The sequence below is a fragment of the Choloepus didactylus genome, chromosome 4, assembly GCF_015220235.1.
Source record: "Choloepus didactylus isolate mChoDid1 chromosome 4, mChoDid1.pri, whole genome shotgun sequence".
Classification (NCBI taxonomy): domain Eukaryota; kingdom Metazoa; phylum Chordata; class Mammalia; order Pilosa; family Megalonychidae; genus Choloepus; species Choloepus didactylus.
The window spans coordinates 2,318,060-2,344,689 of record NC_051310.1 but is presented as its reverse complement, the minus strand read 5'-3'; the positions used below and the strand labels follow the sequence as shown (position 1 = coordinate 2,344,689).

The following is a 26,630-nucleotide window of genomic DNA, read 5'->3' as shown; positions in this document are numbered from 1 at the left end:
CCTGGGACCCCAAGGTCATGGATCTCCCACCTTTTGCTCTTCTTCCCAGGCCCCTCCCCCAGGCCTGTTCATTTCTTAAAATGTTTTCCTTCAGTTGTCCAGACTGGATAATTTCTATTGACCCATCTTCGAGCTCACTGTCTGTTCCCTCCATCATCTCCACTCTGCTATAGCTCCCATGCGGTAAGTTTTTTTATTTCTCAGCTTTAAAAAATCCATTTGGTTCTTCTTTATACCTTCTGTTTCTTTGCTGAGAGTTTCTATTTCTCCATTCATTTCAAGTGTGCCCCTTCTTACTTGCTGCCATGTTTTAAATAGCTCCTTTAAAGTCTTTATCAAATAATTCCAACATTGGTATCATCTTGGCATTAGTATCTGTTGATTGCATTTTCCCAGGCAAGTTGTGATTTTCTTGGTTTTATGTATGCCAAGTAATTTTGGATTGTATCCTGGATACTTTGAATATTATCTTATGAAACACCAGATCCTGAGTCCTATGGAGAATACCGACCTTTTTTCAAAGCGGGCAATCAGGATGACAAGTTCTGACTTGCTTCTGCAGGGTGTGGTTTCAACGTCGGACCCTTTTTCAAGGACTTTGCAGTGCTACCTGGATCCGTGCTACACGTAGGGGGCCAGCCTGGCACCTGTTCAGTGTCCGTCCCGGAGGGCAGCACTGTCCCCCAAAGGGCCGTTTAGTAACTTGCTCCAGCTCTTAGGCCACGTGGCCACACTCACAGCTACTGAGCTCTGCGTCGTAGCTGGAAAACAGCCACAGACAACACGCTGATGAATGAGCCTGGCTGCTTCCTAATAAAGCTTTATTTATAACAACAGATGGTCAGCCTGTGGGCCAAGCCCTGGTGTATCGCACGGTTCTGTTCTCGGCATCTGTAGAATGCCCTTTAGGTCACATCCAAGCAGGCTCTGCTCAGGGATGGTCCCGGGAATTCATCGAGAACTTTGTGGGAGTGTTTCCCAGAGCTCCTTCCTCTCTGTCGTCTCCTCCGTGCTCCCTGCTCCCCTGGGTGACCCCCTTTCAGCCCTCTGGCCAGTCCACCCATCCTGCACTCGTGTGAGACGGGCTGGCGTCCGGGAACCAGCAGGGAAGGCCAGAGTCGGAGAAGCGCTTCCGGATCTGCCTCCTGCTCTCGGGGCGCATTTCTCTGACCGGAGGGGAAGGTTTCTCCCCTCGGCATCGCGGGTGCCTGCCGCTGCCCCGGGGGCCTGGAAGAAGGGAGGAAGAAGGAAGAGTGAGGGTGTCTCCCACTCTCCCCGAGGCAGGGAGACCTCCTGCCTGCCCCTCAAGCCAGAGCTAGAGTTTTGAAATTGGGAAGTGTGAGTTCTCCAGCTTTGTTCTTCTTTTTCAAGATTGTTTCGGTCATTTGGGGGCCTTGCAATTCTGTATGAATGTGAGGATCAGCTTCTCCATTTCTGCAAAAAGACCACTGGAATTTTGACAGGGATCGCATTGAATCAGTGAATCGCGTTGAGTAGTCGTTCCTTCTTAGAACTGAGCGTGGCGTGTCTTTCCATTTATCCAGGTCGTCTTTAATTTCTCTTAATAGTGTTTTGCAGTTTTCAGTGAACAAGTCTGTCACCTCCTCGGTTAAATTTATTTCGAGGTGTTTTGTTCTTTTGGACACTATTGTAAATAGATTGTTTTCTTAATTTCCTTTCATTGCTAGTGTATAGAAGAAACACAACTGAACTTCGCATGTTGATCATGTACCCTACAACTTTGCTGAATTCACTTATTAGCTCCAGTTGCTTTCTTGTGGATTCTTTGGGATTTTCTCTATTTAAGATCATGCCATTTGCAAATAGAGATAGTTTGATTTCTTCCTTTCTGATTCAGATGCCATTTATTTCTTTTTTCTTGCTCAGTTACTTTGGCTAGAGATTCCAGTACCATGTTGCCTAGCAGTGGTGAGAGCGGACATCCTTGTCTTGTTCTCTTTTCTCGGGAGAACCACTGAGCACTCACCCAGCGTGGGAGCCAAACCTCTCCCAGTTTCAGGTGCTGCTCGCAAATCGGCTGCAATTTCCAGTAAGACCTGTCGGCTCCTTTGCTAAAGCCAGGGGATGGGTTTGTGGGATTCATTACGCTATTCTTTCCACTTTGTATATGATTGAAAATACAAAAATACAAAGATGACATCAAACAAAGGTGGGAAATATTTGAACCGAACCTAAATGCAAATACTGCATGTGAAATTTTGTGGGATGTGGAGAAAGGAAACTTGTATCCTTAGATGAATATGTTAGAAAATAAGAAAAGTTTAAATTTGTAAGCTAACCATCAAGAATTAGATAAAGAACAGTAAAATAAACCCCAAAATGTAAAAGGAAGGAAATAATAAAGATAATAACTAAAACTAATGAAATAGAAAAGCCTGAAATAAAGATGGCCTATAAAGCCAAATGTGGTTCTTTGAACAAAGAGTAAAAAATTATACTGTCAGCCTCTGGGGGCACCGTTCAATTAAAAAAAAACAGAAATGGTCAATATCAGGAAAGAAAAGGGGGACATTTATACATCCTGCAAACATTAAAAAGAAAGAGAATATTACAAGCACTTTTTATGATAAATTTGAAAATTTGGATAGAAAGATTTTCTAGAAAATTATAACAATTAAATTCATTTCAGAAGAAAAAAAAAAAATAGAAAACCTGGTTAATCCCACAACCATGAGCAAGACTGATTCTGTAATCACAAATCTTGCCCAGAAGAAAAGTCCAAGCCCAGGTGCTTTCCCAGTTGGGCATATCCCTGGAATATACTCCGTAACAGAAGGGAAAATTTTTACTATAACACCTTAGAAATGGGTGTCCCGTGGTGCGGGCTGACGCCTTCCCTCCCCATGGGGTCCCCACCGCTGCCGCGAGCAGCTGCACGTCCTGTCCCCGCTGAGGTGTCCCCCCCGGGCCGCGGGGTCTCCGGCCGCCTGGACGCCTGCGGACGCGCGGGCCTGCGGTGGAGATGGGCCTGCGGTGGAGACGAGTCTGCGGTGGAGAGGGGCCTGCGGTGGAGACGGGTCTGCGGTGGAGACGGGCCCGCGGTGGAGACGGGCCTGCGGTGGAGACGGGCCTGCGGACGCGCGGGTCTGCGGTGGAGACGGGCCTGCGGTGGAGACGGGCCCGCGGTGGAGACGGGCCTGCGGACGCACGGGTCTGCGGTGGAGACGGGCCCGCGGTGGAGACGGGCCCGCGGTGGAGACGAGTCTGAGGTGGAGGCGGGCCCGCGGTGGAGACGGGTTTGCGGTGGAGACGGGCCCGCGGTGGAGACGGGCCCGCGGTGGAGACGAGTCTGAGGTGGAGACGGGCCCGCGGTGGAGACGGGCCCGCGGTGGAGACGAGTCTGAGGTGGAGGCGGGCCCGCGGTGGAGACGGGTTTGCGGTGGAGACGGGCCCGCGGTGGAGACGGGCCCGCGGTGGAGACGAGTCTGAGGTGGAGACGGGCCCGCGGTGGAGACGGGCCTGCGGACGCGCGGGTCTGCGGTGGAGACGGGCCTGCGGTGGAGACGGGCCCGCGGTGGAGACGAGTCTGAGGTGGAGGCGGGCCCGCGGTGGAGACGGGTTTGCTGTGGAGACGGGCCCGCGGTGGAGACGAGTCTGAGGTGGAGACGGGCCCACGGTGGAGACGGGCCCGCGGTGGAGACGAGTCTGAGGTGGAGACGGGCCCGCGGTGGAGACGGGCCTGCAGCTCCGGGGCGGCTCCCCCAGCTCGGGGACCCCGCCCGGCTGTCCCCTGAATTATTTTTTATTTTGGCGCTTGCTTCCACCTAACATTTGAATGTTTGTATTTGTTTGTTTTCTGTCTCCTTTGCTAAAATAAACCCTCCCAAAAGGCGGTGGTTTCGATTCGTTTATTGCCGGAATCACGGACCTTAAACCAGTGCCCGGTGCCCGCTCGCAGCTCTGTGCCTTGGCGAGGGCGGGGGCGCTTGGCCTACCTGGAGCGCACCTCGTTTACCAGGATTTTTTCTTTTGCCTTCACAAACCGTGCTGCAGCAGACAGCTGTGAACGTGTGTGTACGTGTGTGTGTGTGCATATATATATATATAAAATATATATATAATATATAAAAATACATATATAAATATTAATATATATAAATATGTATATAAATATATATATATCTCTGTTTTCCAGTGGAGTTTTATTTCTATGGCATAAGTTCTCAGTCAGCGGATCACTGGTTCGAGTCCATTTGTCTTTTTAATCATGGTTGCGGTTGACAGACTGCTTTCCAAAGTGGCCGTGGCAATTCTGGTTTCCGCCACGGGCGAAGGAGGGTCCACGTCCCACATGTCCCCCGGAGCGTCCGGCAGCCTGAGGTCGCGGTGATTTAATTTGCGTATCCCTGACTGTTCCTGAACGTGAACATTTTCACGGATTTGTCCACCCTCTGCTTTTGCTCTCCTGTGAATTGCTTAATTACCCCTTTGCCCATTTTCCTACTGTTCTTAAAAATCTGTTTCTTGTCAATTTACAGGAGCCTTTTGTGTATTATAGATATGTGTCATTTGTCCATCATCTGCTTCCTAAATATGTACTTTTCCTAATTTATCACTTTTTTATTGAGTTTACTTATGGTATCTCTTTCCATACAAAAGTTTAATATTTCATAAGAACCAAATATTGCTACTTTCTTTTATAGCATTAGGGTTCCTGCTTTAGTTAAAAAGTTCTCCTTGACCCTAGATTACGTATGCCCTAATGTAGATTTTTTTCCAGTTCTTCAGATTTCTACATATAATTATTTAATGAATCTGGTTTTCATATTTATATACTGTGCAAATCTTTCTTGTAGATGGCTATCCATCTGTAAGAATCCAGCATGTATTAAATAACCTGCTCTTTCCCACTGATTTTACCTACTTCTTCTGCCACGCACTGAAGTCTCAGGTGTGCTGGTGTCTGTAGATTTTCTGTTCAGTTCCACGGATCTGCTTGCCTGTTGGTAAACCAACACCACAGTCACTGAGTCAGGGCAGCTTTAGAGACTGGTCTAGCGTCTGGGAAGGCAGGTGCTCCCTCATCTCCCTTTTCATCTTTTTCTCATCTGTTTTGGGGCATAATCTTCCATGTAAGTTTTTAGGTAACTTCAGCTACTAAAAGGCCTTTGGGTGGTGGTATGTGAATGGTTGGGTGTATGCGTTGGATGACTGCATAGTGTGTGAATATATCTCAATTAATTTTAAAAAAAGACCTTCTGGGATTCTACTTGGAATTGTTTTTCTTTTATTCACGTCTTGCTTTATATCACTCTAGAAGCTTGTATGGTTTTGTTCACGTAGGTCCTGTACCTTCTTTAATAATTTTCTTCCTAAGCATTTTATGTTTCTGTCACTGTTGTGAATGGAAGAGATTTTCAATTTCCATTTCTAGAAGTTTATATTATTGGAATAGAAAAAATGGATTATTGAGTACTCTTCCCTTCTTGCCAGTTTGCCAGATTTTCCCAGCAGTTTTTTGTAGCTTCTCTGAGATTTCCCAGGTACTCCGTGATACCGTCATGGTAAGGAGATGGCTCTGTGCGTCTTCTCGCCCAGGGTCTATGAATGCTCGTCATTTTGTTTTCCTTTGTCTTCACAAGCAGGTGGCTCTCTCTCTCTCTGTACCGTCTTCTATCAGTTTGGAGGTGTCGCCATCCTCTCCACGTGGGGACTGCCGTCCCTCAAGGCTGAGCAGAGGCCTTGCTCCCCCGCCTTCCCCGGAGTCCTCCACGGCCCTGGTGGCTCCCTGCTGGACACGGGCGGCTCGCCCTCCTGCTCGCCGGCCGGGCAGGACTGCACGAACCCGTCCCTGCCGGCCTGGGCGCTCGGCTCCCGCGGGTGAGGCCCCTCCGCCTGCTGTGCGACCCTGAGCCCCCAGCTCGCCCGGCCCCAGGGGGCTCCAGGAGGGGCCCAGGCGCCCTGCTGCTGGGCGCTCCGCCCGGTGTCACAGCCTCGGGTGTCCCCGGCTCAGCTCTCCAAGCTCCGCGGGCTCACCTGTCCGTGGAGGTGGCCGAGCCTGCTCTGCAAGCGGCTGTGACAGTCACCCGAGGCGGGGCGGGGCCGGGCCGGGGCTGGCAGTGCTGAGTCGTGGGAGGTCCCCCCCTCTCACCACAGCGGGACTTGGCTCCCTTTTTCCTGGGCAGAAGGCTCCTTCCTCCACCCAAGGCCCCTCCGCCCCTGCCCACCTCCCCTGCCCCTGCCACCCCCAGAGAGGATGCCCTCCCGTCACCCGCATTCTCCAGAATCTTCCCCGGCCCTGCTGGCTCCTTCACGGGCATCCACATCTTCTCAGCCAAAGTGAAACCAGGCAGCCCATCCCCCAGCCTTCCTCGTCTCGCTCCCGCCCGTCCTCTCCCCGCTCCCCCACCTCTGCCTGGTCCTTGCCCAGGTCACCTGTGCCACCTCTCGGTCCCCCTCCCTGGGGACAGGCCCCCTTCGTGCTTTTCCAGTCTGTGCTTTTCAGCTTTATAGTTACCAGGGACACAGGCAGGTCACACCGAGTCAGCATTTCCAGCACGTTCCGAGGAACACCTGTCTCCCGCTATGCCGGTGGACACAGGGTTCTCCGCAAGGTGAGTCCAGGAAAAGCTGAGCACCTGGGCCCGTCCTGGGAGAGTCTCGGAGCTTGTGGGCATTTAAGGGTACCTGCTTTGACACACGTTTTCCGTGCCACCTTTTTTTGCTGACACCTAACTCCCCGGGACACTGTGGGGAGACCATCCTGCAGGCTTACCCGGGGGGTCCCCAGAGATTCCTGGGCTGCCTCACAAGCCCCGTCCCACCCCCAGAGGCACCTCCTCTGCACCATATCCCAGCTCCAGCAGCCCCTAGAGTCGGGGTGAGCTCTGAGCCCCGGCCCCCAGGGCTCGCTCCTTGACAAGCAAAGCCACATTGCTTGAGTTCCAAAAAACCCTTTCTCTCAAGCACCTGGCGACTGAGCGTGAAAAGCACCCAGGCGCCCTTGAGCCAGAGAAGCTCCAGAAGGAAAACTAATGGGGGGAGGAGGAGACCTCAATATCTAAAAATGGCATTCTGCAAACCTTCTCCTATAAGGAAAAAAAAAAAAAGCCACTTTCTCCAATGTGTTTCCCACCAAATCTGGTCTCCCAGTTCTCTCCGCACCCTGGCAGCAGTGAGTCCGTGGTGCCCCTCGCCCATCCCACCCTGGAGCGAGGACTCGCTGATGTTGGGGACACTCCAGATCTTTCTCAGTAGGGCCCCTGCAAAGCAAACCTTCAGACAAGCAGCATGGGAAATGCCAGTGCCGGGGATGCAAGCGAGATGGGGGCAGGAAGGCAGCCACTGCGGTCCCCAGAGCTTACTCTCAAGGGGAATTCTGGAAAAGATGGAAAACCCACGGGCTGGGTCAGCCCCCTCAGGAGCCAGGGAGCTGGGGTGCCTCCAGCCCTGACCGAGAGCCCCTTTGGGAGATGCCAGCACTCCAGCTCCAGTGGCGGGCAGGGCAGACGGGCCGTCCAAGGATTCAGAAAGACGGCCCAGGCAGAGAGGCCGATGCTGGCGGTGGGCAGAGCAGCCCAAGGGGAAGCTCTGGGGACCTGGGGGGTGTCCGTGGAGAGGGCTGCAGGGCACTCGTGCCCGAAGATGTGCCCCGAGGCTCAGCACAGGCCAGGAAGGTGACAAATTACAGTCACATGAAAGGAGACCTGCCCTGCATGGTCTAAAACAGTTAACGCAGCTCGCTGGAGGGACGGGCGGGTCAACCAGGGGCTACGCAGACCACGAGTTGAGCTCCGCCTTGGGAACGTGCCCCTCGGGGCCTTCTCACGGCCGAGCATGGGCAGCGGCCAGCACCTGGCTGAAAGTCCTGCTTTTTCTAATATAAACAATTAAGGCTACACGTTTTCCTCTAAGCACGGCTTTAGTTACATCCCATACTTTTTTCTTTCTTAAACTTTTTATTTTGAAATAATTTCTAACTTACAGGACGGTTGCAAAAATGATACAAAACCCCTGCAGAGAGCTCCAACATGCCCCCACCCAGATACCCTGATCCACCAACGTTGAACATTTTGCCATATTTGCCACGTCATTCTATCATTTTATGTATCCAGCTATATACTTTTCATCTACCTATCTTCCTATTGATCTATCATCTCCTGAACATTTGAGTATAGGTTGTATTCATTATACTCCATATGATGGAATAATTAATACTGTACATTTCCTAAGAACAAGGATATTCACTTATGTAACCACCTGAAGCACAGTTATCAAGTTCAAGATATTTTATATTGAGATAAAGTGTACGGTCTATATTCCAATTTTCTACAAGTCCCAATAACATCCTTTTGGGCCTTTTCTCCTTCCTGTCTCAGGGTCTGCAGATTCTAACGATTCTATATCAGTGGGCTCCTGCAGTGTCTGTCCCTTTGTGTCTGGTGTTTCACGCAGAATGACGTCATCGTCACGGCTCATCTGTGCAGGAGCACCTGTCAGAGCTTTATTCCTCGTCACAGCGGAGCAGTGTTCCGTCGTAGGTGTTGACCACTTTTTGTTATCCAGTCATTGGTTGATGGACTCCTGGGTTACTCCCACCTTTTGGCTCTCATGAATAATTCTATTGTGAACATCGGTGTACAGATATCTGCTTGAGTCCCCACTTTCAGTTATTTTGGGTATATATCTAGAAGTGGAATTGCTGGGTCATACGGTAGTTCTATGTTTAACTTTTTGAGGAACTGCCAAACTGTTTTCCACAGTGGCTGCACCATTTTACATTCTCACCCACAGTGTCCAATGTATGAGGGTTCCTATTTCTCCACATCCTCACCAACACTTGCTATTTACCCTCCTTCCCTCCCTCCCTTCCTTCCTTCCTTTTTAAAATAATAGTTATTCTAGTGGGTATGAAACGGTATTGCATTGTGGTTTTTATTTGCATTTCCCTAGTGGCTTATGATGTTGAGCATCTTTTCATGTGCTCATTGGCCATTCGTGTACCTTCTTTGGAAGAAATGTCTATTAAAGTCCTTGGCCCATTTTTTTAGTTGGTTTTTCTTTTTTATTGTTGTTGTTGAGTTGAAGCAGCTCTTTATATATTTTGGACATTAACCCTTATCGGATATATGGTTTCCAAATGTTTTCTCCCACCTGTTGGTTGGGTTCTCTTCTCTGCAGTTTCTTTTTTTTCTCTAGTCCTAGGCCCTCAAGTTTTGGCTGCATCATAGCTCTGAACCCCAACATTTGTCTCTCCAGGCCTGGGAGACTGCTGAAAGCTCTGAGCTTCCATTTCCTGGTGGGCCTCCAGGCCCAGCGCCGCCCCCAGGTTAGCATGTCAGGCTCATCTCAGTGTGTTCCTGCTCCTGGGGAAACCCTTTTGCTTTGTTAAATCCAGATTTCAGAGCTGCTTTTGGCACAAAATTTTGTCTCTTTGCTCTTCAATGTTGCCTGAAGCAGAAATTTTGTTAGTTTTTGTTTTGTGTTTTCTGAGGCTTTACCTTTGGGTGCATGGAGGGTCATGAATATTATTACAAAGCAAATGGTCTAATAAACTGTCATGACTGCTTAGATATATGTTTATTCAGTAGACAGAAAAAATGGTCTACTGGATGGTTTAATTGATAGAAGAAAGTATCGTTTTACATTTTACATGTGTGTGGCTTTGCATAATTTTAAAACAGATCAGAGAATGATAAAAAACAAGTTGCATTTATTTTATTAAGAATCCAAAAGAAGGCATATTGAGATACTTACCTATTTTTCTTTTCTTCTCTTTCTCATAAAATTGACCTAAAAGGGAGAACCTTACAGTGCTTGGCCTGAGGCTGCTGCGGGGGGTGCCCAGCAGGGCCCAGCCTTTGGCCCTACTGTGGAATGGTCTGGAAATCCCATTTCCCTAAGCAAAGCGAGCTAACGCCCTGCAGTCCTTTCTGAATCTTGGGGGTCGGGGTCGGCTCGTCCGGCCCGGGCCCAGCTCCAGAGGCTGCACTTATTTAGAGGAATTCTGATTTCTTCCTTGGTTGATTTGGGTCCAGTTTGAGAACCATAGAACCTTGCTACTTTTTGTTTAAAATTTCCCAGCTTGAGCAACAGAACTGGGAGAAACAAGTTAGCGTATGTGTCTCATAGGCAATAAACACTGTGTTGAAATTAGAAACCAAGGCAGCCGGGAGGCCGTGGCCGGGCAGGGGAGCGCTGGGCAGACCCCTGTGTGCCCCGGGCCTGGGGCTGGGGAGATGCTGTACGCACTTCCTGGAGTGAGATGGGGTGGTGTGAAGCTGTGTGTCCCCCAGGAAAGATCACGTTCTGTTAACCCATTCCTGCGGGTGTAGACCCACTGTGGGTAGGAACTTTTGATGGTTCAGTTATTTCAATTGAGATGGGGCCTACGTCATTCAAGGTGGGTCCTAATCCTTTTAGTCGGGCCCTTTATAAGAGGATAAAAGACAGAGAGACAGAGGCTAGAAGGGAGAAACACGCAGAAGCCGCGAGAGGAGGCCGCTGAGGCCAGACGCTGGAGCAGCGAAACCCGGACGGAAGGACCCGCAGACGCCACCACGTGCGTCACCACGCGACAGAGGCGCCAGGAACCATCTCATGATGCCAGGACCTGTTCATTTTTCACGGCCTAAGAAGCACGGCTTGTAAGTTCATAAAGCCCCATTGAGAGAGCCAACCAGCCCGTGTCTGGTAATTGCATTCTGTCGGCTTTAGCAAACCCGAACAGTAGGTCACTGTGAACGTGTCTGTAGACGTGTCTGTAGACGTGCTACCGCAACACGTTTTTTATCTGTTGCCTTTATTGATTTGTGCACCTGTGCATGAGTTAAAAAAGAAGGACACAGGGAAACACAGGGTGATAAAAAAGAAATATAAAATAAACCTGAGACATGAAATAAAAGAACTCCATTCTTTGAATCAAAATAAAAAGGTAATTTGATTACTAAAAAAGTGGTATTTCAATATACTAGGAAGTGTTTTAGCAACTAAAGTGATCGTGACAACTAAGTGTAATATGTGATCCTGGACGGGATCTAATGAGGAGAAAAGGCTCAAAGGACAGTCCTGGGCCACGTGAGAAACCGGAATGTAGAGCGTGAGCTCTAATCAATGTCACATTTCTTGAACTTGATAACTACTCTAAGGTGGTGACATAAGTGAACGTCCTCGTTAGGAAACGTACACGGCAGCATTACGTGTTCAAGGAGCAAGACGTGTACGACCTGCACTCAGGTGTTCAGAAAGTGGATTGGTTAAGACAGACAGATGGACAGACAGAACGATGAACAGAATGATTCGGCAAATGTGGCAAAACTTCTAAATTGGTGGATCTGGGTATCAGGGGAGTACCTTGGAGCTCTCTGTATGGGGTTTGTATTATTTTGGTACTTGTCCAGTAAGTTTGAAAGTATTTCAAAATAAAGAACTTTCTATACACACAGCACTGCACGGAGACTGCTTTCGTGGAAGCTTCTATCCCCAGCATCCTGAAGGCCAGGTTTGGAGGCGTCTGATCCAAACTCGCTGTGCTCCATGGATGTGTCCACTTCCAGTGCAACGAGCAGGAGATCCCAGCCAAGTAGAGTAATACCCAGCAAGTGGGGGCAGCGTCTGACCCACCCAGTTCCTTTAATGGGGGAACGGGGTCCCAGGGCACCCTCCGCCCACCCCCTGGCAGACTTCTCTTCACACCCATTGGCCAGAAGCCGGCCACGTGGAGAAGGTTGGTGGTGGCAGTGGCACACACCGTGAATGCAATCACACACTGAAATGGGAAGTTTAGGTTGTACAGATGTCACTGGAATGAAAACTTTAAAAACCCACAGCACCGTAGAAACAAAGCGTGACCCCTGATGTGAACACGGGCTCTAGCTGAAATAATCACCATGATGTCATTTCATCGAAGACGCCACCGTAATGCTCATGGTTCATAACAGACAGTGGCGTGTCGGAGGGGTCGCGTGCCCACACCCCGAGATTGGGGTCCTGCTGGGCAGAGCAGGGCGGCCACGGTGCCAGCCAGTGCAGCCGAGGAGCAACCAGGGGACAGGGCAGGACGCACCTTCGCCCCCAGCCTGGGAGGCCTTGGTCCTTGTGTGCACGGCGGCCCCCGGGAGCTGCGGTGCCCCGAGTGAGTGTGGGGGGCGGCGTAGAAAGAGCCGGACACCAGTGGCGAGGCGGACCCTGCACCCCAGCCCCAGGCCTTCCTCTGCCCCTCAGGCTGGGTGGGGAGGGGGTGCCGCCAGCCTCCAAGGAGGAGGACCGGGGGCCAGAGAGGCCAGGGACCCCCCTCCTGGCCCTGAGCGCTGCCCCAGCCCGGCCTGGCCCCCTGGGGTCCCTCCTGCTGTGGCCAGTGGGGCCCAGACCAGCAGGACATTCCCATCCTCTCAGGCTGGACGCCCCACCCCACCCCCAGACCCAGGCAGCCGCGCAGAGGATGCTTTTAAAAGTGGGGGAGGCGGCCGGCTCGCGGACAGGGCCTGGCCTGGCCTCCCTCCCAGAAGCCCCGGCTCCTTGGCTGCAGCTGACCTCTGGCCTCCGGCCATGGGCAGGGGCACAAGCCCTGGACAGACAACGCGGGTGTCACCAGCCCTGCAGCTCCCTTCCCACCAGCAGCAAACCTGGCCGGTTCTGGAGGCTCTGAGGGTGGCTGGACACTTACAGCGCGTGAAATGAGAGGCCGGACGTGGAACCCCCATGTCGGCAAAGAGCCAGTAGAGTGTTCCTCAGCTCCTGCTCGCGGAGGCCCGGCAGCGCACGTCTGCCCGAGACCCCGGATGGAATCGGACACGGAATATGGGGTCCAGGAGGAGGCGGGAAGCGGTGTGGGCCGACATCCCTGAGGACGTCCCATCCCCAGGCCCACCTGGGGGCTGCTGAGTCTCAGGGCCCTGGGGCTGGGGGACAGGCTGGGGGGGACGGGGAAGAGGAGGCAAGGGGCGTGCTCCCACCTGCTCCACTCACCCCCTGCCCTGCCGCTGGGGGCGACCTGCTCCCTAAGCCCCGCTGACCTGCCGATGCCCCTTGACCCAGCTCCCCCTCCTCCTTCCCCCTTCCTGACCCCAAAGATTACAGTGAATGTTATCACTGCGAATACATCTTCCCAGTTTAGAACAATTGGAGCAGGACTGAGGGTGAAAGGTGAAAACAGCCTCCTGCCACCAGGCGGCCACTGTGGGCAGCGCTCCTGGGGGACAGGGGGTAGTAGAGGGGTCCGGAGGCCGAGGACCCCCACCTAACGGGCAGGCGCCCCTGGGGAGCAGGCACCGGGGTTGTTCAGGAGCTTTGCGGTCACGGTGGAGACCCAGACGGCACAGACACCAGGTGCAGGATAAACCCCCACATGGATGCCAGAGGGTGGCACGTGCGTCTGTAAGGTGGAAGGGGTGTCCCCCCATCCCTGACAGAGTGACCAGGGCGGGGTGCTGCCCCCCCCCACCCTCTTATCAAACTTCCAAAGTTTGCCAGCCAGAAAGGTGAAAACTAGCACCTCCTGGTGGCGTGAATCCACATTTCTGTGATTATGGACCAGGTTAAGCATTTTTGAGTATTTTGTCCCTGTCACGTCCGCCGCCTGCCCGGTCCCCCTCGCTGATTTAAGCTCTTTTCTAGAATGGGCCCTTTCTTGGGCATCTGAGCTGTGCACAGTTTTTTACTAGTTTGTGGCACATTCTTTGGTTTTAAGATTTTATCTTTGCAAAATGTTTCAATCTGTAACATAACCAAGTCTATCAACAATGTTTTCTCTGGGTCAAGCTTTGAAAACCCTTCCTCAGCCCGAGGTGAGTGGGTGCTCTCCTGAGTTTTCTCCGAACGCCTTTGGGGGTTGTTTGGCATCCTCGTGTCTGGCTCACAGGGGATTTACTTTGGGGGAGGAGAAAGGGATCCAACATCCTGTTTTTCCCAGACTTCTCCCCAGTTGTTCCAACGCCTTCATCAAGCACTGCCTTTTACCTCGTGGGCTGTAAATGCCCGGACAATCCTCTGCGGGTACCTGCCGCCACTCCTGGCCCCAGCCCTCCTTGACTGTGCATGCCCAGTCGCCTGCCCTCCCAAGCTGCTCTGGTCGTTTCTAAGGCAGATTCTACTCTGGTTAGAGAGCAGAGTCACCCAGACTCCCTTTGGCCTTCTTTTTGAGAATTTTACTGGCTACTCGTGCTTGCACCTGTTTTCCTCAGCAACTTCAGGCTTGTCTGTAGCTACTGCCCCTGGGGTAGCACTCACCGTGTGGATCAATGGGGGGAGTCGTGGCCTTCCCTGTCTCCTCCTCCTCCAGCTGCCCCTCATGCTCCCCACTCCCCCAGCCGAGGTCTGCCCCCCACCCACCCACCTCCAGGTATCGCCCAAAGCTGCTCCCCTAGCTCTGTCTCAAACTCCTGAGCCCCACTGGACAGCTCACCTGAGCTGTCTCTTTGCTCCACCCCTCTGTGTCAAATACTCACCTGCCGACCCCTCCACCCCTGTTCTACCAGCCCAGTGAGAGCTGCACACTCCCGTCCAGGTGGAACACAGGGGGCCAGCCTTGCCCCCCCACCCCCTCGCTCACCCCGACTGCTGTCAGGGTCCTGCTGGAAGGAAGACGCAACAGGGTGCAGGACTTTAGCAAGGGGTGGGCAAAACCAGCAGGCACCGCGAGAGCCCTGGGCCGGCGGCCTCCAGCCCCCAGAGGGCTCAGCTGTGGGAAAGGGCGGGGCAGGGGCTGGGGCCGCAGGAGCGGGGAAGGGTCTGTGCCCCAGCAGGGAAGAAGCTGGGACGCCCTCCCCCTTCGGTTACCCCCTGGAGGCCAGCTGGGAGGAGGGAGCCTGCCTGATGCCACCGGGGCAAACCAGGGACACCCAGCACACTCAGCTCTCCCAGCCACAAGGCACCCAGGCCTGGCGCCCTCCCCCTCCCGCCCCGAGTCTCTGTCCTCCCATCCGCTCTGTCTGGCAGCCAGAACTTTCTCTCTGAAACTGGCATCTGAGCGCGCCTCGGCAGGCATCGGACCCTCCTGCGGGGCCACACTGTCCTTGGGACAAAGTCTAAGCTGGTGACGGCCTGGGCTACAGCTCCCGCCCCTGGCAGGCCCCACCTCCGCCCTCCCGCCCCTTCTCCGGCTGCAGGACCCCACCTGCTGCCTGGCAGCAGCCTTCACCCCAGACCCCTCTCCGGGCGCTCTGCAGGGCAGGGGCAGGCCCCCTCAGCACCCCTGCCTTAGCGGAGGGCCTGGCCAAGGGCCCTGGCATGACTCAGCAGAGTCTGCCAGGTGACTGTGGAGTGGCCGCGGGGCAGGGGGCAGCTGGGTGCAGACGCAGGAGGGTGGGTCTCAGACTCCTGAGCGAAGCGCCCTCCTCCTCCGCAGCTCCCAGGACTTTCCTCCCCTTTCCGGCCGCACTTCCCACCCGGGCTCCAGCCCAATCCCCCTGGAGAGCAGGAAAGCCCCAGCAGCCCCCGCCCCGCCCCCGGCGCTAGTCTCTTCGCCGCCTGGGCTCCGGACACCCGATCCCCGCGGGGTGGGACCCGGCCCCGGGCGGGCAGCCCTGGGAACTGACCCCGGAGCCGCGAGCTCCACCCCACCTCTCGGCAGGTGTTCAGGTGGGCACGTCAAAGCCCGCGACCCCTCCACCTCCGCATCGAGCCCGGGGGCCGGAGGGGGTGCGGACGCTGCCCACGGGGGCCCATCCCCCTCCCCCGCCAGCCACTCCTCATTCCGGCCCGGAGGTCGTGGGCCGGGGCCCCCGAGCGCGGTTAAGCGTTAACCAGCGGGGCCCAGGCCCAGACCCCCGGCGGCTGCGGGCGCCCGGTGCCACCAACACGCAGGGGCGGCCCCGAGGGGGCGGTGCGGAGGTGGGCCCGCCCCGGTGGGGGGGCGGGCGGGCCCGGGGGCCGGGGGCTGCGGCGCGGGCGGGGACCGACGCGCTCACCTGGCGGCCTCGGGGCGGCCCCCACCTGGATTTCCGGCGGGCGGGGTCGGGGGCGCGGCCGGGGCCGGGGCGGGCCGGGGGCGGGGCGCGGGGCGGAGCCGGGCCGGGGGCGGGACCGGGCCGCCCGCAGACGTCAGGGACCTGCCGCGCGAGGCCGGCGGCGGCCGCTGCTGCCCGTGGACCCGCGAGCTGGGCCGCGCGTGCGGGCCGCGCCGGGCAGGTCCTCGGCGGCGCGCTCCGGGCCGCCCTGCGGGCCCGCGCCCCCGCGCTCGGTCGGACCGGGCCGGGCCGGACGACCCGGGGGGACCGGGGACCGATCGGGACCGAGCCCGCGCCGCAGGTAAGACGCGCCGGCCCCGCGCCCGGGCCCGACCGGGGTCCCTGCACCTGCCGGCCCGCGGGGCCCGAGGGGAGCGGGCGCCGGGGGCGGCCGGGACAAAGGCGCGGGGGTGGGCACGCGGCGCACCTGGCCGGGCCGGACCCATCCGCCGCGGAGGCGGCCCCGGGCGGCGCGGGCCGGGACGGGCGGCCGGGGGCGCGGGCCCGAGCGCGGGGTCCCCTTCCCGGCCCCGGCGCGTCCCCGGCCGCCCCCGGCGAGCGCTGATTCAGGCGAGGGCGGACGCCGCTCCCTCCCCCGCGGCCTGGGCGCCCCCGCCGCTCCCGCCGGCCCGCGCGGCCTCCCTCGTCCCCCTCCTCCTCCTCCGCCGCCGCCTCCCGGGCGTCCCTGCTCCTCCCGGCCTGGCCCCGGCCTCCGATCCGGCTGCGCCTCCCGCGCCTCCCCGGCCCGGCCTCCCCGCTCCTCCCTTCCCCGCCTCCGGGCGGCGGCTCTCCCGGCCGGGGCGGCGGGGACGAGTTTGGGGTGTTTATTCTCCTTCCCAGCGGCGGTGGCCGGCCCAGCCCTGCGCGCCGCCGTCCGGGCTCCCGGCGGCCTTCTCGGGACCGGCTGGCGCAGCTGCCCGGCCGCGGCCTCCCTGTACCCTAAGCCTAGGCGGTCGCCGCCTCTGGGGGCGTCCCAGGGCTCACTGCCCACCTGGAGCCCGCAGAGGTGAGGCAGCCTGTGGCCCCGGGGGTCCGGGCTGGGCCCCCCTCAAATGAGAGCCCCGCTGTCTCCCTCTGCCGGGCTCCCAGGGAAGTTGGGGTGCTGGGGCCTCCTGGGGGCTCTGCGGCTGCGTTGAGTCCCCACCCCTCCTCTCGGTGCCCGCCCTTCCAGCTGGCCCTGGCCTGCCTTAGCCACCTGCCTTGCTGCGGTGAGGGTCTGTCCGTCCCGGGAGATGCGGTCACCGGGCCTTCCCAGCCTGGCCTCATCCACTGCCCACCGAAGGGGAGCTGGAGCTGAAGCCCCTGGGAAGGGGGTGCTGCAGGGACAGGGTCTGGGTGAAGGCATCCCCGAGGCACTTGGGCAGCTGTGAGGCTGTCTGTGAGCACATGCGCGCGTCCTGGCCCCCTGTCTCCCCATACCCCCCAATTCTCCCAGCAGTCACCACTGAGGTTCTTATAAAATGTAAGCCAGTGCATGACGCCCATAGACGCTGAGCCCCTGGCCAGGAGGGGCCATGCCCAGGGGTCCCCACGCCCGGCTCAATGCCCCACCCTCACTGTTGTGACCTCCATGCTTCCTGGTTTGGGGCAAGGGTGCCGCCTTTCGTTCTGCACGGGGCTCTACAAATTGTGCACCCACCCTGGAGCCTCCAGTAGGTTCCCTGGAGCCGCAGGACAAGCACGGGACTTCCGGGGTGTGAGCCCCGCCCGCCCAGCCGCACCCTGCCCGGTGCCCTCCCCCTTCCCCACTGCCCTGTCCCAGCAGCCTCCTGGGGTGCCGTCCCCACATGTCCAGGCAGTCACGCTCCCTGCACAGGGAGGCCCCTCCCCAGCGCTGCCTGCCCCGGCCCCTGCTTTGCTTCCCCCGTGTCAGTCTCACCCTCTTGCTTGTCTGCGTCCCAAACTAGACAGGCACCCCACGAGGACAGGGATCCCCATCTTTGCCATGGCTGAATTGCAGAGCCCAGATGCCACCTGGCACATGGTGGTGGGTGCTTGGGACGCGTCTTTGCACAATCCTTGTGTGTCCGTGCCCGTGGTGTGAGGGTGAGCAGGGGGCATGCCCATGGGCGAGGGGCGAGCAGGTGCATGTCACAAGTGGGCACCTGTAAGACAGCGGGTGTCACCACACACTTGTGCCAGGCTGGGGCAGAGGACGAGGCCCCCTGGCCACCCTGGGATCTGCTTTCACTGTCCCTGCTCAGCCCGTGGACACGGTCCACAGCACCCCCCTGCCTCAGACTCTTCCTGTTTGGAGCCGTGGGACAGTCAGCACTGAAGCACAGCCTTTCCCCGGGCACTGGTGGGGCCGCCTGGCACCGTCCCCTGCTGGGGCCGCAGGCATGGCTGCCGTGGTCACCGGGGGATGTTCGGCCTCCTCTTGGTACTGGGTTCAATGACTCAGAGCTCCCGTCTCCAGCTCCATCCCTGGGCCTCCCACCCGGGGTCTCCCGTGCCCACTCTGGGCCAGGGGCTGTGGGCCACAGCAGACCCCACCCGTGAGCTGCTCACGATTGGTCTCACGCACCTGTGTGGGTCCACGTGGTGGGTGTCCCCACCCCCCGGCGCCTGAGGAGAGAAAGCTCAAGTGTGGGCCTGGGAAGCTGGGCTTTCCTCGGGGGCACGTGGTGGGGGAGATGGACCCCGCAGAACGGATGCCTGGCAGTGGGATCTGGCATGTTTCTGGAAGCGGCTGGCGGCCGTGGAGACCGCGAACATGCGGGGGACTCAGGGCAGGGTCTGTGCCCACTCTCGGGTGTACCCAGGGTGCCCCGGCCCTGCCTCCCCTGACTTCCCGCTCCTCAGGCCACGCCGAGCCCGCACGGCTGGGAGCCCGGCTCTGATGCCCCCTCCTCCCACCCAGGGCCCGGCCTCCGGCAAGATGAGCGTCACCTCCTGGTTCCTGGTGAGCAGCAGCGGCACCCGCCACCGCCTTCCGCGCGAGCTCATCTTCGTGGGGCGTGATGAGTGCGAGCTCATGCTGCAGGTGAGGCCCGGGCACCTCGGAGGGCAGAGGGTGGCGGCGCCTGGGGTGGGGGCTTGGCGGCCCCGACAGAGCCCGGGCCTGGGCCTCTCCGCCTGACCCTGGGGCCACGGGTCGTCCAGGGACTAGGAGCCTTGCGTCGGTGCATGCACAGGGATGCGGCACTGCCCCTGCATATGGGGACCGTCTTCTGACAAGCAGGCGCTTAGAATTCTAGAAGATTCTCAAAGGCATTGGGGACCCAGAAGAGGTGTGCAGACAGGAGCTGAGGCTCGCGGAGGACAGGGGTCAGCCCATCCCCCTGCCTGGGTGGGGAGCCCTGGGGCGGTCTCCTTCTGCCTGGTCTAAATAAGTGTCCCGGCAGAGGCGACCCCGCCCCACCGCGATGCTGCCCTGGACCGGGGTGAGGGGTGGGCGTCTCTGTCTGGCACCAGAGGCTGGGTCTCTCTCTGGCCTGGGTTTCTGAGACCCAGACGGGCTTCCACAGGGCCCAGCCCCCCTGGCTGCCTGGGGACATGGTCGGGACCCTGCAGGGCCCATCCTGGCTCAGGGCGCCTCCCCCGCCCCTCCTGGCCCTGCGAGGACACACCCGCAGCCCTGACCCCTCCCTGCTTGGCATGTGGACCCCCACTCCCAAGCCCCCCAGGCCCCTGCCCACCGTGGGACTCCCAGGGGGAAACGAGAGTCCAAGGTGAGCAGCACTGCCCAGTCCTGCCGCAGGGCCCCCCCCCGAGGGGTCTCAGGACCGCTTTGCCGCCAGCCCCCCCGAGGCAGCTGAGCGCTGCGGCCTTGCTCAGACCCCAGGGGCCATCTGCGACCCTGGGGGAGGCTCTGATGAGGGGCCGGGGCGCGGCGAGGGTCCTGCCTCGGGCATGGGCAGTTGGGCAGCACATGTGTCCACCCTGGGGCGGGGGGCCCGCTCCATTCAGGGGTCCGGCTGCAAGCCCGAGGCCCCACCCTCCCTTCAGGAGCCCAGATGGCCTCTGCAGTTAAAAAAAAGCAGAGTGGGGGCAGCAGGTTGCAGTGGGTGCTGTTTAGTTATTTACTTTATTTTTTTATTGCGAAAATCTCTCAACGTAAAGAAAAGTAGGAAAAAGGCAGGCTCTCCCCCATTCCCGCCCCACAGAGGTAATGGTTTTCCGCTCCGGCCTCGTCCGTGCCCCCCTCACTGACGCGCTCATCTCGGGCCCGGCGCCCCCGGGCGTGGCCCACTCGACCGTTCCAGCCCGGCCGGCCGCCGTCCCGCTGGAGTGGCCCGTGTCTGCCCCGACGTCCTGGCCTTGGACATCACTGTTGGAGCTGGGTGAATCTGGGTCCAAGCAATTGTCCGTTTAGTCTCAAGCGCTTTTTCATCTAGAAGATTCCCCTTTTTTCTCCTCTCCATGCCTTTGGTGGGTGAAGAGGTGGAGTCCGGGCCTTGAGCGCGTCAGTGAAGGTGGATGCTTTAGGCTTGGCGACCACGCGGCTCGGGCTCAGCTGCTCCGCTCTGTGGGGTCGCCCGAGCGCTGCCGCGGGTGACGCGACCGGAGGGCGTGACTGTGCGCCGGTAAAGCTGTGCTCAGAGATGGATAGCAGCTCTGCAGTTTCCACACGTCGCAGGAGGGTCTTCTCTAGGTTTCTTTTAGCCACTTAAAGGCGTGAAGAGCTCTCCTGGCTCCGGGCCGGTCTGAGCGTGGCCAGCAGCTCCTGTTGACTTGGTCTTGTTCCCCACCGACTGGAAGGACATGGCAGGGTCAGCTGGGTTCAGGGTGGGCACACTCGGCCCCGACCCTGGGAGGGGGCTGTGTGTCCTGTGCCATGTCCGGTGCTGAGGTGTCAGCCTGGAGGTGTCGCCGGACGGGCCCTTCCACCTGGGACATTCCTAAGGGCCCCTTGGAGGGGGCTGCACTGAGGGGAGCCTGCAGGTGCATCATGGTCTCTCCCCTGCCTCTGGCCTGGCCCTGCCCCCTCACATGGCCCCACCCCGCACATGGCCCCACCCCCTGTGCCTGGCCACACCCTCCTCTGCCTGGCCCCGCCCTCCTCACATGGCCCTGCCTTCCTCACATAGCCCCTCCCTTCACATGGCCCCACCCCCTTGCCTGGCCCCACCCTCCTCACATGGCCCCACCCCCTCACATGTCCCACCCTTGCCTGGCCCCACCCTCCTCACATGGCCCTGCCCCCTCACTTGGCCCCACCCCTTGCCTGGCCCCACCCTCCTTTGCCTGGCCCCACCCACTCCCCTGGCCCCACCCCTTGGCCCCCAGCACCGTGCCCTGGTTCTATCCCGTTCCTTTGTGGGACACTGGGGAGGAGTAGGGAGTAGGGGATGCAGAGGCAGGTTGGCAGAGTACACACGGGGTCTGATCCCCACTTTCCGGGCTGGTCACAGGTGGGACCCTGAGCAGGGCGGCGGGGGCTGGGGACTGGGTGCCTGGGTTTCTGCCCTGCGTGGTCCGTCTCGCACAGGGGACAGCGGGGCTGGGGGTGGGCAAGTGTGGAGTGTGTCCAGGCCCTGCCACCTCCCAGCACCTCTGCCGGCGGCTTCCAGCCCTCCCGCCCCAGAGCGGGCCTCCCCACGCTCAGGGAGCCCCTTCCCCTTGCTCCGCCAGGGGCTTTGCCTCCTTCACTCCTGACCCTGCTGTGGAGCCACCTGCTGTCTTTTCGCCTCACCCCTGCCCGGAAGTGCACCATTCATCGCCACCACTCCACCCCTGCTCTCGCTTCCCTGCTGTGAGCACCATTCACTATAGCCAGCAACATGTCCCCACCCCCGGCTCCCTGCCCCACTGCCTGCCTCCCTGTCCCCACCACCCAGCTCCGTGTCCCCACCCCTGGCCACCTCTGTGACCCCCCTGCCTGCTCTGTGTCCCTCCCCCACAGGCTCTGAGCCCCCATTGTCTGCACCCTCCTCGACCCATCCCTGCCAGCCCTGTGCCTCCCCAGTCGCCATCTGCCAACAGTGCCATGGTCTCCAGCCCTTGGAGCTTTTCCCACACTGCCCGGCCTCGTCCTGGAGCCCCTTCCGGAGCAGCCTCTCCCACATCCCTCTGGCCTGTCCATGTGCCGCCCGGGTCCTGAATGTGGGCCCCTCCCTGCTCGGTGCCAGGCTGTCTGCCCACTTGCCCCTCCCTAGGGCCCGTCTGCCCCAAGCCTCCTTCACCCCTGCCTGCCGACCCACCCTTCTGCCCCGAGCCTCCTTCACCCCTGCCCGCCAACCCACCCTTCCGCTCCGAGCCTCCTTCACCCCTGCCCGCCAACCCACCCTTCCGCTCCGAGCCTCCTTCACCCCTGCCCGCTGGCCAACCCTGTCTGCCCCGAGCCCTGCTTGCGCCCAGGTCTGGCTCCTGCGTCCGTCAGCCCCTCGGCAGCTCCACCTGCGGGAAATGCAGGGCCCCCCCCCACCCCGCCATGCCCACTCCCTCCCCCATCCAGAGTGGTCCCTGAGTGCCACCTCTAGGTCCACCCAAGCAGACCCCCACCCTCCCAGAGGTGCCATTTGGTGGGGGGTGTCCACAGACATGTGTGGAGAGCAGTGGTTCCAGGCAGGGTGTTCCAGTTTGCTAATGCTGCCATTATGGAAAACACCAGAGATGGACTGGCTTTTATAAAGGGGGTTTATTTGGCTACACAGTTACAGTCTTAAGGTTGTAAAGTGTCCAAGGTAACACTCCAACAATTGGGTACCTTCACTGGAGGATGGCCAATGGCATCTGGAAAACCTCTGTTAGCTGGGAAGGCACGTGGCTGGCATCTGCTCCAAAGTTCTGGTTTCAAAATGGCTTTCTCCCAGGACATTCCTCTCTAGGCTGCAGTTCCTCAAAAATGTCACTCTTAGTTGCACTTGGGGTATTTGTCCTCTCTTAGCTTCTCTGGAGCAAGGGTCTGCCTCCAACAGCCATCTTCAAACTGTCTCTCATCTGCAGCTCCTGTGCTTTCTTCAAAGTGTCCCTCTTGGCTGTAGCTCCTCTTCAAAACATCACTCACAGCTGCACTGAGTTCCCTCTGTCTGTCAGCTCATTTATATGGCTTCATTGATCAAGGCCCACCCTGAATGGTTGGGGCCACGCCTCCATGGAAATATCTCATCAGAGTTATCACCTACAGTTGGGTGGGGCACATCTCCATGCAAACAACCTAATCCAAATGTTCCAACTTAATCCCCACTAATATGTCTGCCCCACAAGATTGCATCAAAGAATATAGCTTATTCTGGGGGACATAATACATTCAAACCAGCATGGGGTTTATTCGGTTACACAGTTACAGTCTTAAGGCCATAAAGCGTCCAAGGTAACACATCAGCAATCGGGTACCTTCACTGGAGGATGGCCCATGGTGTCCGGAAAACCTCTGTTAGCTGGGAAGGCACGTGGCTGGCATCTGCTCCAACGTTCTGGTTTCAAAATGGCTTTCTCCCAGGACGTTCCTCTCTAGGCTGCAGTTCCTCAAAAATGTCACTGTTAGTTGCACTTGAGGTATTTGTCCTCTCTTAGCTTCTCTGGAGCGAGAGTCTGCTTCCAACGGCCATCTTCAAACTCTCTCTCATCCGCAGCTCCTGTGCTTTCTTCAAAGTGTCCCTCTTGGCTGTAGCTCCTCTTCAAGATGTCACTCTCAGCTGCACTGAGTTCCCTCTGCCCATCAGCTCATTTATATGGCTCCAGTGACTCAACTTAGACCCACCCCAAATGGGCGGAGCCACACCTCCATGGAAATATCCAATCAGAGTCATCACCCACAGCTGGGTGGGGCACATTCCAAAGAAACACTCAAAGAATTACAGTCTAATCAACACTGATAACATCTGCCCACACAAGATTACATCAAAGATAATGGTGTTTGGGGGACACAATGTATTCAAACTGGCACACGGGGTTGTGGGAAGGCGGCACAGGGTCCAGACAGAGGGGCTGTGGGGCCCGACTGACATGCACCACGTGAGCCGCTGAACCAGGAAAGGGGGTCTGGGCAGAGGGAACAGCAGCTGCGGGGCCTGAGGCGGGAAGGGCCTCCAGCGAAGGGACAGAGGAGGCCAGTGTGGTGGAGGGGGAGAGCTGGGCCATGGGGCAGGGCGGTGGCCGTGGTGACAAGAGCCATGGCAGGAGCTGCTCCAAGTTTTGTACCCTAATCTAGGCACTAGGTGACAGTGGCTTGGCCCACAGAGCGGGCAGAGGGTGGCCGAGGACAAGCTGGGTCTGGCGGCCGAGCTGGCGAGCTGTGGCCATCGGCTGCCCAGTGGAGTCTGGCACAGAGCTGGTGCCAATAAGGATGTGCCACATGATGGCAAATACGAGTGGGTGTGTGGGGCCTGGCCTGCCTGGCGCCTGCTGGGGCTCTGCCACCTGCTGGGCTCCGGCTGGTGTGTGCGCACACGAGTGGGCGTTCCTGTGTGTGTGTGCATGGAGGCGTTTGTATCTGTGGGTGTGTAGGGCATATACGTACATGTATGTCTGTAGGGTGTGTGTGTACGTGTGTGTGTACATGTGTGTGCACCCATACGTGCATGTGAGCACGCTGTGGGGAATGTACGTGTCACTGTGGGGAGATGTTTGTGTGTACACATGTGTGGGTGTGTGTGCGTGTGTACACCCACATGCATGTTTGGGCTGCGTCCATATGTGTGCACGTGTGCATGGGGCATGGTGTGTACATGCTTGCACACGTGTGCTCGTGTGTGTGTACGTGCACATGTGTGCATGGGGTGTATATCTGTGTGTGCATGGGGGCCGTGGGTGCGTGGTGTGTGTGAGGAGGCGGTCCCCTCTGCCCCTGCCCACTGGGCCTTTGGCCTCCCGTGGCCTAAGTGGCAGCGGAGATCTGTGCTTGTGTCCCAACCTGGAACCCACAGCCCGGGTAGGCTTGGGGGCCCCCCACACAGCACGGGGAGCCTGCTCGCTGCTGGGCTGGTGGTGGTGGGGACACTGGCCGAGCTGGCTGGAGGGGGAAGCTGGAGCACAGGGATCGCCAGTGGCCCGGGTGGGGGCTCGTAGGCCTGGAGGGCAAGGGGCATGGTTCTGTGTAAAGCCAGCATGTGTGGCTCACCCCTTTCCTTCTTCAGGCCATTTGATTGCCTGTGTTCACACCTCCTCTCTCTCCGCAGGGGAGGCCCTTCCACTGGGCTCCTTCATGCTGTTTTCACTCCCAATCCCCAGCCGAGGGCCCCCTCTCAGGGGTGAGCCCTGAGCACTGGCCCTGGAACACTTGGTTCAGCCGGTTGGGGTCTCCTTCGGGCCTGGGGTATCGGACCTGGCAGGGGATCCCCGCCCCGCCCAGCCCTGCGAGTCCTGGTGCGCCCCCAGTCTGGTGGCAAAGGCTGCTCAGTGGGGGGCGGCCTGGTGGGCACAGTGGGGGTGGGGCTGTGCCGGGTCAGAGCAGAGGGGAGCCCGGGCAGGGTGGGCATCCTCGGGCAGAGGGGGCCCTGGGCTCTGCAGGAGGGGTGCAGGAGGAGGAGCTGGGCGCCCTGGTCTGAGAGGGAGACCTGGCCCTGTCCTCCCCAGCTTCCAGGCTGGACTCATCTCTGGGTGAGGAGTCACGGTCCCTGACCCCAGGCTGCCGAGAGGGGCAGCTCACCGGGCAGAGGTGCGTGAACCTCTGAGCACTGGGCCCCTGCCAGGGGCTGGGGGACAGGAGTGGCCCTGGGGGGGGGTGCTCCTCCAAACCTTTGTAGCCAGGGATACTGAGGCCCAGCGGAGGGAGGGGGCCAGTCATCAGGGCCAGCTTCTTGGAGGAGGCATCTGCACCAGGAGGCCTTTGGGACAACCCAGAGAATCAGATGGAGAAGGTGGGGTCAGGCATCCGTGCTCCAGGGCAGAGGCTGTGGCCAGGGCCGCAGGGGCCTCCTCTGCGTGGGGAGTGTGGGATGTGGACGGAGGCGAGGCCTGGGCAAGGGGTGGGGGGTCACAGGTCATGCCAGCACTGCCAGAGACCCGGTGCTTCAGGGAACAGGCCAGACTGCATCAGGGGCCACACCTGGGTCAATCCAGGAGGCCTTCCTGGGGAGGGCGTCCTGAGCAGGGCCCAGCCGCCAAAGGTCCACAGTAACGGGCTGAGCTGTGAAAGCCGAGGCCATTCAGTCTCACGTCAGGGAGAGGCCCCCGCCCTGACAACGCTCTGCTCTCCCCTTCAAATCGCCCCCCTGCACCCCCGGACCCCTTCCCGGGAGGACTAAGGTCCTGTGGCAGGATGAGATGGGCGCCCTGCCAGCCTCCTGCCCTTGCTCTCCCTCCTTCCTCCGTCTCCCCTCCTCCCCCTCCATGCTTCCTCTCCTGACCACGAGTGATACCTCAGCTCCCCCATGGCAGCCTCAACACTGGGGGGTCAAGCAGGCCCTTTGGGTTCCCCCGAGTGCAGAGAGGGGCCCACTCTCTCCTCAGGGTGGGCTGCTGCAGCGTGGAGGTGGCGGTGGGCTCCCGCACCCCAGGCCCGGGCCAGCGCTCAGATGGAGCCCTGGGTGCGTGGCCACACAAGCCCACCGGCCGCAGTCCCCCTCCCAGGGCCCCCTCTGGAGGGCTCCGGGCTGGGGAGTGGGAGGCCGCACCAGCGCTCGCCCCAGGGGCAGGGCCTCGGGCGGGGCCTGCGGGGTGCTGGGACCCCGTCCTTGCTGGCCCCTTTTGTGGTGAGCGGGGGCAGCGCCAAGGTCACCCGCTGTGCTCGTGAGGCTGTGGGGTGGGCGGGGCGGAGGAGGACGGGGCACGGGGGGTGGTGGAGCTGGCGGCCCGGGGCTGGGGGGCTGGGGGTTGGGCTGGCCCAGACCCTCACCC

The 26,630-nt window shown here is 58.9% G+C and overlaps 2 protein-coding genes across 2 annotated transcripts in view; one reads left to right on the top strand and one right to left on the bottom strand.

Moving 5' to 3' along the window:
* Positions 1-15,647: 15,647 nt before the first annotated feature.
* Positions 15,648-17,293, bottom strand: LOC119530977 (collagen alpha-1(I) chain-like). The gene is made up of 2 exons (XM_037831623.1): positions 17,183-17,293; positions 15,648-16,844 (listed from the first exon to the last, which is right to left on the bottom strand). Exons 1-2 carry the CDS (start codon positions 17,291-17,293, stop codon positions 15,648-15,650), a joined length of 1,308 nt encoding a protein of 435 aa, XP_037687551.1.
* The window catches only part of CEP170B (centrosomal protein 170B), a 28,203-nt gene continuing 17,539 nt past the window's right edge, over positions 15,967-26,630 (top strand). Inside the window, exons 1-2 of the mRNA XM_037831692.1 lie at positions 15,967-16,206; positions 18,769-18,891. Coding sequence (XP_037687620.1) covers positions 18,787-18,891 — 105 coding nt within the window. The 5' untranslated portion in view covers positions 15,967-16,206; positions 18,769-18,786. The remainder of the gene's footprint in view (positions 16,207-18,768; positions 18,892-26,630) is intronic.